This window comes from Colletotrichum scovillei (genome assembly GCF_011075155.1).
Source record: "Colletotrichum scovillei strain TJNH1 chromosome Unknown Contig00007, whole genome shotgun sequence".
NCBI classification, from domain to species: Eukaryota; Fungi; Ascomycota; class Sordariomycetes; order Glomerellales; family Glomerellaceae; genus Colletotrichum; species Colletotrichum scovillei.
In genome coordinates this window covers 1,553,681-1,567,229 of record NW_023336265.1, presented here as the reverse complement: position 1 = coordinate 1,567,229, position 13,549 = coordinate 1,553,681, and the positions used below count along the sequence as shown (strand labels likewise).

The 13,549-nt window shown below is 55.2% G+C and overlaps 4 protein-coding genes across 4 annotated transcripts; 3 read left to right on the top strand and 1 right to left on the bottom strand.

Annotated features, from left to right (window-relative positions):
- Positions 1–300: 300 nt before the first annotated feature.
- Positions 301–3,308, top strand: HER10_EVM0007349 (cation efflux family protein). Its single transcript, XM_035476908.1, has 3 exons — positions 301–1,924; positions 1,983–2,201; positions 2,250–3,308. The coding sequence occupies exons 1-3, from the start codon at positions 1,278–1,280 to the stop codon at positions 3,019–3,021; spliced, it is 1,638 nt and encodes a 545-aa protein (XP_035331589.1). The 5' UTR covers positions 301–1,277; the 3' UTR covers positions 3,022–3,308.
- Positions 3,309–4,982: 1,674 nt separating this feature from the next.
- HER10_EVM0003221 (uncharacterized protein) lies at positions 4,983–6,694 on the top strand. The gene is made up of 2 exons (XM_035472905.1): positions 4,983–5,760; positions 5,833–6,694. The coding sequence occupies exons 1-2, from the start codon at positions 5,394–5,396 to the stop codon at positions 6,498–6,500; spliced, it is 1,035 nt and encodes a 344-aa protein (XP_035331337.1). The 5' UTR covers positions 4,983–5,393; the 3' UTR covers positions 6,501–6,694.
- A 115-nt stretch (positions 6,695–6,809) lies between these two features.
- On the bottom strand, positions 6,810–10,287 carry HER10_EVM0010506 (phosphoglycerate mutase). Its single transcript, XM_035479963.1, has 2 exons — positions 9,389–10,287; positions 6,810–9,327 (listed from the first exon to the last, which is right to left on the bottom strand). Exons 1-2 carry the CDS (start codon positions 9,421–9,423, stop codon positions 7,188–7,190), a joined length of 2,175 nt encoding a protein of 724 aa, XP_035331799.1. The 5' UTR covers positions 9,424–10,287; the 3' UTR covers positions 6,810–7,187.
- A 1,939-nt stretch (positions 10,288–12,226) lies between these two features.
- HER10_EVM0010819 (methyltransferase) lies at positions 12,227–13,135 on the top strand. Its single transcript, XM_035480267.1, has one exon. It carries the CDS (start codon positions 12,400–12,402, stop codon positions 13,087–13,089), a length of 690 nt encoding a protein of 229 aa, XP_035331821.1. The 5' UTR covers positions 12,227–12,399; the 3' UTR covers positions 13,090–13,135.
- Positions 13,136–13,549: the final 414 nt, after the last annotated feature.

Here is a 13,549-nt window from a genome sequence, read left to right as displayed (position 1 = left end):
GACCGTCACATCAGAGATTATCCGCCCAAGCGTGTCAGGCAAGCCAGGATCGAGGGTATTGCATTGTCTTGCTCTTTGCTGATCCGTATCCATACTCTGCTATCCCCTGAACAGCTTTATGCAGCTGCCCAGTGCCCCTCCTGATGGACAATTGGATGGCATCTTTGGTGTGTCACCCAGCGAATCACAGACACGACCGCCCTCCTCGACCTGCACCTTACGTACCCGGCGCCCGGCCTCTCCCCACACGGAGAAATCTGCAGGGGTTGATGGCTGGATTCCCCTTTAGGTTCAGGTCCCAGAGTGTCCACGGGTGCGAGAGATTCATCTGAAAGACTGAAAGGAGGCAGCACCCGACATGCCATGCGTCCCGAGGGTTCAGCCCAAAAAAATAACAACAACAACGCTGCTCCATCATCCATGCTGGCCATCTGCTGGCCCATCCCGCCTTTTTGACGACCTGCCGTACCGATACCGATACCTTACAAGTGGAGGCGTAGGTTGATTGCCTCTGGAAGGTAGCATCGAGGACACTCTTATTGTTCCTCTTCTTCTTCCTCCCTCCCCGCTCCTCTTTTCAGCCACACTTGGTCTTCTTTCATCTTATTAAATCTCCAAGTCTCAACCATCGACGGCACAAGCGAACCAATCCATTCGTATCTGCCTGCCTAACTGCTCTCGCCGCTTTCAGCATTGTCTGTGCGAGGCGCCGGCACGTCCGTCGACGATCAAATCTCCCGTCCCCCTCCAGCGCTCAGCGTTGAACTGCGGCGCGCAACGTCATTGACGGGGCGACTCCATTCCGGTCTTTTTAGCCTGTGCAGGTCCCCTGAACCACCGCGCACTGCCATCAACTGCCAGCTCCAGGTCTCCTCAAGGCACACAGACCCGAACACACACACGACTCTCGCTCCATCACCTTCCAGCTCCACGGATCTAGACGGCCTACGACACCTCAACTGCGACGGTTTTCGAAAGAAATATCGTACCTGTTGTCGACCTGTCTTCGACGTACCCCAGAAAAACTAGCGAATGCGGATAACGTCCGGCCCATGACTCAGGCTAGCACAAGATAGGGGCATTTTCGAATAGATCCCGACGCAACGGGCCTTTGGTGGAGAGGCGAACGAAAACGACCCAACGAAAATACGACAGAGGGGACACTACACAGGCCCTTTTCCTCGCTCATCCCCGCCGATACCGACACCGACAACGATCCCAGTCCCGGGTCCCAGACCGACCGACGACCGACTTCGACAACGCGCTCCGCGGTCAACATGGCCTCGTCCTACGCCTTGCCATCCTCCGCTCTTCCGCACGCCCATCATCACCACATGCACTCCCACTCCCACTCGCCGCCGTCCCTCCACGCATTGAAGTCGACAATGTCCACCGGCGGGCTGCACTCCCACAGCCAGAGCCAAGACTCGACCGGCAGCAGCCACGCACATAACCACGATCATTCACACGGTCACAATGGCCACGCCCACGGCGGCCATTCACATCACCGAGCGAACTCGAGCCAGTCGTCCATTCCTCGAGAAAGAGTGGCGCCTCGCTCTCTCGCTTCGATGGACGGCTGGAAAACAGACATCACACCGAGCGGTCGTCAGTTGTTGACGCCTACAAATGGGTCCTTTTCGGAAACGTTCCAGCCTCTCGACGGCGCAATGACGATAGACGAGCATTCCCACGATCACCACGATCACGATCATTCACACGCGCACGACCACGCTCATGGCGATTGCCATGGTCATGACCATCACGGCCATTCACACGCCCACAGCCACAGCCACTCCCACTCCCACGATCATGCGAAGCCGTCCCTTTTTACGAGGGTTCTCCTGAAATATACCCCGGCAGTTCCGGTCCTCCACACCATCCTCGTGGAGAAGGACTCGAGAAGAATCTTTTACTTTATGACGTGAGTCGGACTACGAAACACTCCAACTCGAATATAACTGACATTCTGGTTACCGCAGTCTCAACTTTGGCTTCATGGCCGTACAAGCGTTTTACGGCTACGTCACCGACTCGCTCGGTCTCCTCAGCGACACGATTCACATGTTTTTCGACTGCTTTGCCCTCTTTGTTGGTCTTTGCGCCGCAGTTACTAGCAAGTGGCCTCAGAGCCAGCGATTTCCCTTTGGGCTTGGAAAGATCGAAACGCTGAGTGGTTTCGCCAATGGCATCTTGCTGATGTAGGTTTTCCAGGCTGGAGCATGATTCACAATGCTAACAAATAATAGGCTTCTTAGCGTTGAGATTATCGTGGAGGCCTTCGAGCGAATTTGGGAAGGTCAAGAACTTCACCGATTGCGGGAGCTTCTTATTGTCAGCTTCCTCGGCGGTGTCATCAACCTGCTGGGCCTTTGGGGCTTCGGACACCATCACCACGGCCACGACCATGGCCACGGCCACTCGCACTCACACGACGACCACGACCACGGGCATGACCATTCGCACGGAAAGAAGCACAGCCACGGGCACTCGCATCATAACGACAACATGGAGGGTATTTTTCTGCATGTTCTGGCCGATACGATGGGAAGCGCCTCCGTAGTGCTGTCGACAATCTTGACGTACTACACGGGCTGGACGTTCTGGGACCCCTTGGCCTCTTGCGCCATTGCGATCCTGATTTTCCTCGCGGCGATTCCGCTCATCAAGTCGTCAGCGCGCAACCTACTTCTCAATATCCCCGACGACATTGAGTACAACCTGCGTAACACGCTCGCGGGGATTTTGCAGCAAAAGGGTGTCGTCAACTACTCGGTGCCCAAGTTCTGGATGGACCACCGGAGTAGCGAGGACTCGGGGGACAAGCTGCAGGGCATCGTGCACGTCGTGGCGGGGAGAGGTGCGAGCCTAGACGAAGTACGGGATCGCGTGCGGGATTACCTCTTGAAGAACTCAATGGACATCGTGGTCCAGGTTGAAAGAGAGGGCGACAGCAGCTGCTGGTGCGGTGTTGGACGGTCGACGGGATTGGCCACGACACCCCTCAAGAGGGCATTTTAGAGAAGCCGGCAACCAACGCCCTTGACGACGATTTTTGAGATATTGGCAATCCCGGACAAACAACCGAAGCGGGAGTGAGAGTAGAGTGTCTGGTCTATTTTTCTTGTGTTTCTTCTTCATTGACTAGACAGCGGGACAAAAGGCGAAGACGCACCGCATAGAGGATTGGTGCTAGAGAGGAGCCCCGATTTTGGAGACGGGGTTTTACACGGTCGGGCTGTTTCTTCTTCTTCTTCCTTCTAGGAGTCACGGAATGTTTATACATCAGGCAAGTCGCATCACGGAAGGCATTGCGAAACGGCCATTCAAGGAAACATTTTTTGTATGAGTAGAAAAGGAAGCAAGCGCATACACATGGTTTTGCGCGAGGAGTGGCGATGGAAAACAAAAAAACTTGATACCCTTGAGGCTAAGAGTTCATGTTGCACCTACTTGATGAATTTGGGTGAATGTTTTGAATGTCTGACACTCCGTAGACCCGAGAGGGCCTATTACAAAAATGCTTCACGGGCATGTGACGTATCGCAATGATGGCAGTCCTCCGTACGCCCGCGTGGGGGGTTGAGCTGTCACTTGATGCGTAAGGTACATTGGCACGCGGGGTTCAAGTATTGCACGGCCAGAATGGCTGACGTTGTGGCGGAAGAGAGTTATGCTTGTAGCCTGCAGGATCTTGCATTCGAAAAAATCGAGGCAGAACTTTGAACAATTGTATAATTCAGCGGCGAGCCGAGACGCCTCTGTCGAGGGCTGTTGTTGGTTGCTGTTTTCTCCGCCGGTTGACATGGACTTTGTTTACTTGGATGAGACGAAATTAAGAAGGCAGACGAGGGGTTCTGTGCGACTCTGTAACTCATCTCGGGAATGTTGGTCTCACTTCAAAGTCTTGGGAAGGCGGGTATATTCTAGGGAGAGGAAGACGGGTGTTTTATGCATGCTGGCTGATGATGAATGATGGCATTGGGAAATCACATGAAAGGAATAAATGTCTGTGTGTGTGTGTTGATGGGAATTGACTTTCGTCCCATTCTTCCTTCAGACTGTTTACACGATTACCAGCCAACGGGTTCATAGTATAGTTTGCATCACATAAGCATCTCACTAGCATCAATCCAGGAAGCCACCTATGACCATTCATCATCGCCATCTTTCTGCATGCGCGCCGGTCTAGTTATGTATCTTATGTAGGTATTGCTTTGCAGGATGAAGAAGTACCTAGTATTTACAGAGCCCCCCCGCTAAAGCAAGGCCCCGATCTAGGCCCAGGTCCTCCCCCCATTTCCCCTCCTTTTTCCCTCCCAAGTTTCCTCCTTTCCCCCAGAAAGCCCGCCCGGACCGGAGCAGGCCTTGGTAATAAGTACGGAGTAAGTACCTGAAAGTAGTGGGATGGGCAGCTCATGTGGTGGGAAAAGGAGCCCTGGCACCACAATGAGCCGAACGACCGAGGCACCCGACCATTACACCGCACTACAGTACCTTACCTATGTACACCGCACCGCTCACACCAGCGCCAAGTGCCACCTCAAGAGTTGGGGGCTTGCTGCAGTTTCATCCCGCGCCGCTGGGATGAGCTCTCGAGTCAACTATCCTTGGGAACCTAAAGAAAAGATGATGGTCTGTCCTCTTTCTGAAGCACCGGCCACTTGTCTCGTCCCTCAGGTTCTTCAGATTATTTTATCTACATGCCATTTTCTTGTTATTATCGTGAACAAAGCCATCACAAGCCAATTCGAAAACAGAATCTGGGGGATTTACTGGGTACCTCGAGTGGGTAAGGTACCTCCCTCCGTACACAGAATTCCCCATACTCCGGCTACAAGTGGAGACTCCCAGACCCCCCCCCCCCCAATTGGAGTGTTGCCGAGGCTCAAACGACTGACGTACCGCAACCGCAGCGAGCTACCTCAAGGTACCAGGTCTCCCGCCATTAAGGTGTCTCTCACTCCCTCTCTCCGATCCGACCGCGCACCGCCCTCTCCAACGGACGACCGAATCCAGAAACCACCACAACTCCAACTGCTAGTTCCCGAACGCACGAAAAGTTGCAAAAAAAGAACTAGCAACCCAGGAACTGCACCAGGAACGGACCGCACGGTGGTAAAAGGCACACATCTGGATCGCATCACAGCTTTGCGCCTAGGGCAAGCTACCGGACATCAGCAACAAAGCTACTCCGTAGAGAAGACGGGAAACCCAGAGCACGTGAAAGCTCCCCTTCCTCATCTCCCCAAACACTCTTCCTCACCCACGACAACCATCTCACGACAAGCTCCTTTCTCGCCAACTCACCCAAAACCTCCCCTCCTCCCCTTCTCCAATCCTCCTAATCAACCCAGGGTCCCCCCCCCCTCCCCCCTCACCCACCCCTCAAAATGGCACCCTCCCCAACAGAAGCGACAAAATCCCTAAACCAAACCCTCCAAACCTCCCTCCCGACCCCCGTCGCCGACGCCATCCCCCGCCTCCCCGAATCCAAAGACGAGCTCAAGGCCGACACGAAAGCGGCGGCCTCCGGCCTCGCAACCCAGCTCCGCTCCCTCGCGGCAGGCGGCTTCGGCGGCGTCTGCGCCGTCGTCGTGGGCCACCCCTTTGACCTCGTCAAGGTCCGCCTCCAGACCGCCGACAAGGGCGTCTACTCTTCGGCCATCGACGTCGTCCGCAAGAGCGTCGCGCGCGATGGGCTGCGGAGGGGTCTGTATGCCGGTGTGAGCGCGCCTCTCGTGGGCGTTACGCCAATGTGTATGCCCCCCCCCCCCTTCCTCCGTCTCCTCTCCATACATTCACCCAAACTAACAAACTCACCCCCAACAGTCGCCGTCTCCTTCTGGGCCTACGACCTAGGCAAAACCCTCGTCCGCACAACCTCCGCCGCCCCCGACGCCCCCCTCACCATAGCCCAAGTCTCCGCCGCGGGCTTCTTCTCCGCCATCCCCATGACCGCCATCACCGCCCCCTTCGAGCGCGTAAAAGTCATCCTCCAGGTCCAGTCCCAGCGCCTGAAGCCCGGCGAGTCCCCCAAATACAAAGGCGGCGCCGACGTCGTCCGCCAACTCTACGCCGAGGGCGGGCTCCGCTCCGTCTTCCGCGGCTCCGTCGCGACCTTGGCCCGCGACGGCCCCGGCAGCGCGGCGTACTTCGCCGCCTACGAGTACATCAAGCGACGGCTCACGCCCAAGGACCCCGTCACGGGGAAGCCTTCGGGCGAGCTGAGCTTGCTCGCCGTCACGGCGGCGGGTGCGGCGGCGGGCGTGGCGATGTGGATCCCCGTGTTCCCTGTCGACACCGTAAAGTCGCGCCTGCAGACGGCCGAGGGGAATGTTACCCTCGGCGGGGTGGTGCGCGAGGTGTACGGAAGAGGCGGCGTCAAGGCCTTCTTCCCTGGTTTCGGACCCGCGCTGGCGAGAGCCGTGCCCGCGAACGCGGCTACGTTCCTTGGCGTTGAGTTGGCGCACCAGGCCATGAACAAGGCTTTCAACTAGGGGGTGAAATAGGGGGGATAGATGGTGGATTAGGGTCGGATGACGTTGGACAGGATGAAGACGAAAAGGAGCTTTGGTGGTGGAATACGAAGAATACACGGGGGCGTTTCTAGATGGAGGCATACTCGTCAGGAACTCTTACACAAAATAGTCTTGAGATGTTTTCCTTTTTGTCATGCCTAAACAAGATTAGAAGCGAATTATTCAACATTTCACTCATGACACAGCCTGGAATTCCACTCACACAGGTATAGACACTCACGTAAACAAGCAATCGCAGTTTGAACTTTTTTGTGTAATTTCATTCATCTATGCTATCCATCCATGCCTTCATAACAACTATTTGATGGCTGTTTTTTGGGGGGGAAACTTCAAACAAGGCAAAAACCCTCATGCTAATGCCCCCTTCCCTACAGCGCTATTAAAAATGATATCATGCCTTGGAGCCACTCCAAAACTTTTCTTCCCTACGCAATGCCATAATGAAGATGAAAAAAGTAGAGATTTGTCCTTTTGCCGCCCAGATGCAGACGTAACAGCGCTGTTGTGATTGCGTGCGCTTTTCGCTGTAAGATAAAACTTCCATGTTGTGTGATTCCATCCTGTCCTTTGAGGATGTTCGTGCGCTTCATTCCATGAGATAGTCCAACGCCGCGCCGCAATGCAATCATCTCTTGAAACAACCCATCAACCACGCTCATTCACGGTCCAGCGCCGCTTCGAGGTCGTCATGTCGCGCATAATTTCAGTCTCCCCCAAGGGACGCGGCGCTCCCCACAGACCCCCGCTGGCAAATGTCCCCAGCTGAGGAATCTTGTTTTCCTCGTCGGTACCGTCGCTCGAAGTAGGGCGAGAGATCTCTTGCAGTCTAAGGGGGACCTTAGCCGGGCCACCGAGTTGCGGCTCCTTTCTCTCTGGAGTCGGAGGCTTGACAATCTCCTGGCCGGGCTTGGAAAGAGCGGCCAACTTTTTCCGGTGGTCAAAGTCCGGAAAGATATCGTCCTCCTCGTCCTCCTCCTCTTCTGTCTCCTTCTTTGGTGTGATTGGCGACCACAGCCCGACGGACAACGTCGGTGATGGTTTCGTGAAGTTTGTTGCGCCGCTACCGACTGTGATTCCGGTCGTGTTGAGCGCGGGCGTCCTGGGAAGGGAGTATGTGTTATTCGAACCCCGGCGCATGCTGCCCAGATTTGCGTTTGCCGAGTTGCTCCTACTTCCAAAGTCAAACGAGTCGGGGTTGAATGTGATCGGGGTCGGCGTATATGTGGTCGATCCTACGGTCGAGATGCGCCCTCGCGAGTATGACTGTCCGTTTTGTGAGTGATTTGAGGCTGTCGAGGGAGCCCTGGACAGGTTGTGCGTAGCCGAGACAGGCTGGCGCAGATGCTCGGTGTTTGCAAATAATTTGAGATCGTAATAGTGATGGACGGGGATGATCCCTTTGGTGCCGGACATTGGGTCGACGTCAGGTTCCGACATGGGCGTATCCAAGCCGGAGGGCTCCGAGTCGCGACCGGGCTTTCTGGCGGCCACGGTCAAAGAAGCCATCGCCACGTCCATCAGGACCGGCTGATGCGTGATGGCGCCGATCAAGGCGTTGCAACCGGCACCGTGAGATACCAAGATGACCACCGGCTCCACATCGTCGTCTTCCTCATCATCGATAGCACATTCCGTGTCGCCATTTTGAGAGGTCTTGACGACCTTGGTGACCATCTCCGCCGGACGCTCAGCGGTAGTGTACCAGTCCACCAACTTCTGAACACCCTTCCTAAACCGGTGGTGCATGGCTGTCCACTCCTCGCCGTACTTGCCTCCATCGCCCCAGTCCAGCGGCTCCCGCATCGAATCCCATTGGTAATCTACCGACACGCAAGCATCTCGCGCGTGCGCGACATAGCCGTCGGGGATGGTGTGGTTTGGTGAAATAGCGTAGTGGGGGCTGGGAGCTACATATCCGTCGTTCGGGTTCGCGGGCTCTGGGAGTGTGAAACGAACGCGCTGGCTTGAGGTGCTAGCTGTACTGCCAGCCCGACTCCGCGGCAGAGCGCCAGCCACGGCAGATACGTTTTCGAGGCCCAGAATGGAAGGCGAGTTGGAATCCGAAGAGCCAGACCTCTCAGGGGCGGGTGTGGGGGCAGCTCTGAACTTTGGGCTGTTCCACAGCTGACTCTGGGCTTGGCCAACAGAATTTGCGTGGTGGTGGGAGTGCTCCTGGATGTGGTTGTGGGCGTGAATGTTCTCCCGTCTGAGTAAATCGGCCTTTGCTCCAGCCAGCATCATCGCGGAACCCGGAGGCGGCGTGATCATTTCAAAGTATTCCGGAGACAGCCACTCGCCCAAGAAAGCATCCAGGCGCAACGTCGATTTCTTGATTATCTTCTTCTTAGCCTGCTCGGGCTTGGTACCGTTCGCATCGTTCGAGAGGGGATCAACTTCCTCAGCTACGGACGCTGGTAGAACAAAGGGTGAAGCGGAAGGGTTCGCGCTGGGCGAGGGCATCGGGTACGAGGGCGTACCGGGCGGAGGCGCCTGGGCCAGGCCCGCGCTGATGGCGACGGAGGTTTGGACGCATCGCAAGAACGGGGAGCTATGGAGGACGACCTTGAACTTGCGGCGCCTCTTCTGCGAGTCGACGGAGCCATTGCGGCCGTTGGAGAACTTGGGATCGGCGTTGACCTCGGCTTCGGCTTGTCTCAGTATGTTTCCAATGCGGATGCCGAGTGCTTTGGCTTGCTGCCAGCCGCCGTAGGTCAGAGGGGGGTCATATGGTGTCGGGGACGTAAGATGCCACTTCTTGTCGGCAGCGTCGAGACGTGCGCCGTGCCTAGTAGTGTTGTCAGCCTTCCAGAAGCTTGCAAGCGTTGGTTGCGAGTAGGTCTGCTTACCTGACGACGAAGATGTACGCCGGTGGGCGCCCCATGTTGTCGGCGACGCAGGTGAGAACGCGAAAGCCTACTCAGGATATGTGCGGAAGTCGGGGCGTGGGGAGGATTAGGTGAAGAAGCCAACGGCGTATGTGACAACCTCTAGCAGCGAAAGAAATACGGGACGGAGGATCAAATAACGACGGTTGGAAATGCGGCTAGAGACGCCATCCAAGAATTTGCGGACCTAAAGGATCGGATGGCTTGGGTAGGCGGAGTAAGCTTCGATGTGCCGGCGGCGGAGGACCGAGAGGGCACGGGCGAAGGTAACAGACTAAGTTGCAGCTGGCCGGGACGGTTTTGATAGTTGATGCACTTGGGGACGTTCAAGTTGTGATAGTTCGGGATGGACGGAGTCGATGTGAGGACAAGCTGGAAAGTGAGAGAGGTTGAGCAATCAGGAAGACGGAACGAGTCGAGAAAGTAGAGAAGACAAGAAGGCGAAGAAGAAGCAGCGAGGTAGGTACTGGCAGAGAAGTAGTAGGCAGGCGGAGGAGGTGGAGGGCCTGGCAGGCGGATTTCAGAATTTCTGCCACGAGTTTTACGTCGGTCATCCGGTGTTTGGGTGCCCCTCTCTCCGTGTCCGACCAGTTGGCACCGACTTCGCAAGCGCTAAGGTGATGGGACTATCCGTAACAGACTAACAGTAGGTAGGCAGATGGAGACCGTTGACGAGCATGCCATCGGTCGGTCAGCGGGCGGTGGAGATGGAGGGAGAGAAGAATGAAGGTGGAGCGGAGCGGTCGTGGAGAACCTAAGATGCAAATGCAATCAATCGGCACCGAGTCGCGACAAACGAGCCAGGCTTGGGGAGGGTCAATAAAGGTATTAATTTGCGATCGGATCCCGCCCAGGCCCAGGTACCCAGGTATCCAGCCAGGCATTGAGGTCAAGTCTTCACTCTTCAGGTACGGATACAAACAGGGCATGTATTTTATGTACGCAGTACGTACGGATATGTATGTATGTATGGTCCAGGTGCAGGTGCAGTCGCAGCCGCAGTCAGTCAGTCGTGCAGGTTGCAGAAGACACAAAAGAAAGCAGCCTCAGGTACGAAGCATTTGAAGGTACGTGACGGATATGTAGAACAGTGACAGAGGGTAGGTACCTAGGTTTTCAAGGGTTGTCAAAGGCGGGGCAGAGTCTCCTCTTCTGCTTTTCTGCCTTTCTGCTTTGTCTTCTGGTCAGGGTTACATATACAGATCGTAAGTGCAAAGACACAATGATGCAAGGACTCGGAAGCGACGCATCGCAGAGACTCACACCCTCGCCAATACGGATCATCGTGGACAGCCCACCGGCTACACAAGCATCGTCAAGGGTCAGACGATGGTCTAATAGTGGTGTGGTGATGCCGGGTGCGTCAGTGAGGGGGAGAAGAGTTGGAGGAGGGCGAGGTACCTTACGGAGGGTTGGAGGGGTAGCAGAGGCTTAGGTTTGGCGAGTGACAGGCCGGGAAGACACTGCGAGCCAGCGAGGGAGGGGGTTGGATTGTCACTGCCATTGCCGAATATATGTACTGTGTACTCTGTAGGTACTAGGTATATCTGCGCCCACCTATGAGGCATCGCGGCTACTTTGAGCATCTCGGAGACGAACCAGAGACGAGACAGGGTCTTGCATGTCTGTTACGCCAGGCGCGTCAGCCGTCGCTATCTTGCCTTGGGTAGTCTTGACTCTTTAGGAGGGGTGACGGAGTGGTGCAGAATGCAACGAAAAGATTCATTTCCTTGCCTCTTTGCTCTCTCTCACACACTGTCACTCTGCGGAGTGGAAATGTGCATGTGATTGTCCCGCTCTCGCTTTTTAGCGCCAAACGTAATCACGGCACGTGGGGAGACAGGAAAATTTTAGACGAGCAGAAGACGAACAAAACTTCCTTCCTTGATGGCAATATCCGAAAATGCTAGGTGCTAAGGTCCGGTCTACGAGATGAATAAGCTTAAGTAATCAGACTCCAACGGCCAGGCAGTCTCTTTTTCTACATGATGTCTTATCTGAACAGCTCAGGTAGCGGGGCCGAGCAATCAAATTCTGAGCCCCGAGCATTCCAGTTCCCTCAGGTGCCTTTGTTTGGCCCATTGGTGCATTCTTTGCATTGATGCGTTCTTTGTCCCTGATCACGAGAATCCCGGCCCCTATGCAAACAGTATAGCCGCCATAGATGTTTGACTCAAATCACACGATGCTGACGCAACTCATCAAGCTGATCATGATTAACTCCCCTTGCCAGTTGCCAGCTACTCCCGGCACCCAGCCCGAGGCGTGGACGACACTTGCGGCAAGCGGCACCGCGGCAGAGACTCAATACCTCGGACATGAATCCTCCGAAGCTATCCAGGTTCCGCTCGCCGCTCGGTCCAACGCCCCGTCCAGATCCGACCTCCTCCACATTAGCATCCCACGGATAATGGATCTTTTTCACCTTGATCCCTTGTCCGGAGAAAACCCCACCAGCCATTTCTGGCGTAGGCCATAAGGTCTCTCATTTGACAGTCGCAGCAGTCAAACAGTGAAAGCCCTGAGCCTGAGCTGAGCTAATCCCCGCAAAGCAAGAGTGGCCTGTGCAGGGCGGCCGCCAGAACATCTCCCAATTACCTAAACTTTCAAGTACCCCAAAGTACTGGATTGACCATCATGCATGAATAGACCGGGTGACTCTTCAGAATGTCGCCGGCCAAGTGACTCAAATATACAAAAGTTCTTTTGGGTTCAACAAACAAGTCAAAATGTCTCCGAGCACAGATAACCTTAAAAGCCACATCGAATGGGAGGTTGCGGGTAACTTGGAGGGATACACCCAAATCCAATACACTTCCTCGTTACCCCAGATTCCACATCAAACGAACGCTACTACACCATCTACATTTCTTCCCCACGTATCACCAGACTGTCGGGACACAGCAACTTGCCCCTGAGTCCATAGTCACCACCTAGGAATTGAATAGAGAACCCCAGTCCCAAATCACAAAATGGCAACCGCACCCAAGGACCAGCAGGACTCGGCAGACATCAAGTCCCGCCTCAAAGAGTCCTACGACACCATCGCCACCGAATACAACGAATGGACCCTCCGCCAGACCTCCCTCCGCATCGAGTACCTCGAGAAGCTCATGGAGAAGCTCCTCACCGCGAAACCCTTGTCGGGCCAAATGTCCCTCGTCCTCGAGCTCGGCTGCGGCTGCGGCCTCCCCGTCACCGAGAGGCTCCTCACCGCGCCCGACACCTACGTCACCGCAAACGACCTCTCCACCACCCAGATCGACGTCGCTCGCAAGAACCTCGCCAAGCACGGCACCGACCGCGTCTCCTTTGTCGAGGGCGACATGATGAAGCTCGAGTTCTCCGAGGGTTCGTTCGACGCCGTCATTGCCATGTACAGCATCATCCACCTGCCCCGCGAGGAGCAGACCGAGATGATCCGCCGCGTCGCCAGGTGGTTGAAGCCTGGTGGGCTATTGCTCGCCAACTTTGCGTCAAAGGACTTGCCTGCCGTTGTGAATGAGGAGTGGCTTCACGAGAAGGGGTGGATGTACTGGAGCGGTTGGGGCGCTGATGCGACTGTGGAACAGCTCAAGGAGGCCGGGTTGGAGGTTCTTGTCAGGGATATCGTCGATGACAAGGACGACGCCGAGTTCCTCTGGGTCATGGCGAAGAAATAAGCAGTACCTATTCACATGGTTTTTGTCGTTTTAACTTGGGTCCCGGAAAATTCAACATCAAGCGGACATCAGAGGCACCCTCGATTCTTCATGTCATGTCAGTCTGCGTACCATGCAAGACACGACGGGATATCAAGGGTTGCCCAAGTCAAGGTACCATGTACTTTGAACTGGTGGGGTTTCGCTTCTTTCAGCAAGTACTTTCCAGTATCTTGCGGTTTCTCAATGTCCTATATAGCAAGACGTTAATGGTCTAAAAGTAAACAAAATCAATTGAACATTTACTCCACTTAGTAATTATCATTCGGCTCCAGTCTAGATATCATGAAATCCTAGACTGCTAGGTGGCACTGTGAGGTACTAAAGCATGGTAAAACACTCGGATCGCTTCCAAATGGCGGGGAGAACTGGTACCTGAGCCAAACCGCGCTACCCCGGTCAAGAGGCAATGGCAACGGTC

What these genes read in the sequence shown, in the direction of transcription:
- HER10_EVM0007349 (XM_035476908.1), top strand. Translation starts at nt 1,278, where the DNA reads ATGGCCTCGTCCTACGCCTTGCCATCCTCCGCTCTTCCGCACGCCCAT. An exon ending in AGAATCTTTTACTTTATGAC is followed by an intron (nt 1,925 to 1,982) that starts GTGAGTCGGACT and finishes TGGTTACCGCAG; the next exon opens with TCTCAACTTTGGCTTCATGG. An exon ending in GCCAATGGCATCTTGCTGAT is followed by an intron (nt 2,202 to 2,249) that starts GTAGGTTTTCCA and finishes AACAAATAATAG; the next exon opens with GCTTCTTAGCGTTGAGATTA.
- HER10_EVM0003221 (XM_035472905.1), top strand. Translation starts at nt 5,394, where the DNA reads ATGGCACCCTCCCCAACAGAAGCGACAAAATCCCTAAACCAAACCCTC. An exon ending in CGTGGGCGTTACGCCAATGT is followed by an intron (nt 5,761 to 5,832) that starts GTATGCCCCCCC and finishes CACCCCCAACAG; the next exon opens with TCGCCGTCTCCTTCTGGGCC.
- HER10_EVM0010506 (XM_035479963.1), bottom strand. Translation starts at nt 9,423, where the DNA reads ATGGGGCGCCCACCGGCGTACATCTTCGTCGTCAG. An exon ending in GCGTACATCTTCGTCGTCAG is followed by an intron (nt 9,328 to 9,388) that starts GTAAGCAGACCT and finishes CAACACTACTAG; the next exon opens with GCACGGCGCACGTCTCGACG.
- HER10_EVM0010819 (XM_035480267.1), top strand. Translation starts at nt 12,400, where the DNA reads ATGGCAACCGCACCCAAGGACCAGCAGGACTCGGCAGACATCAAGTCC.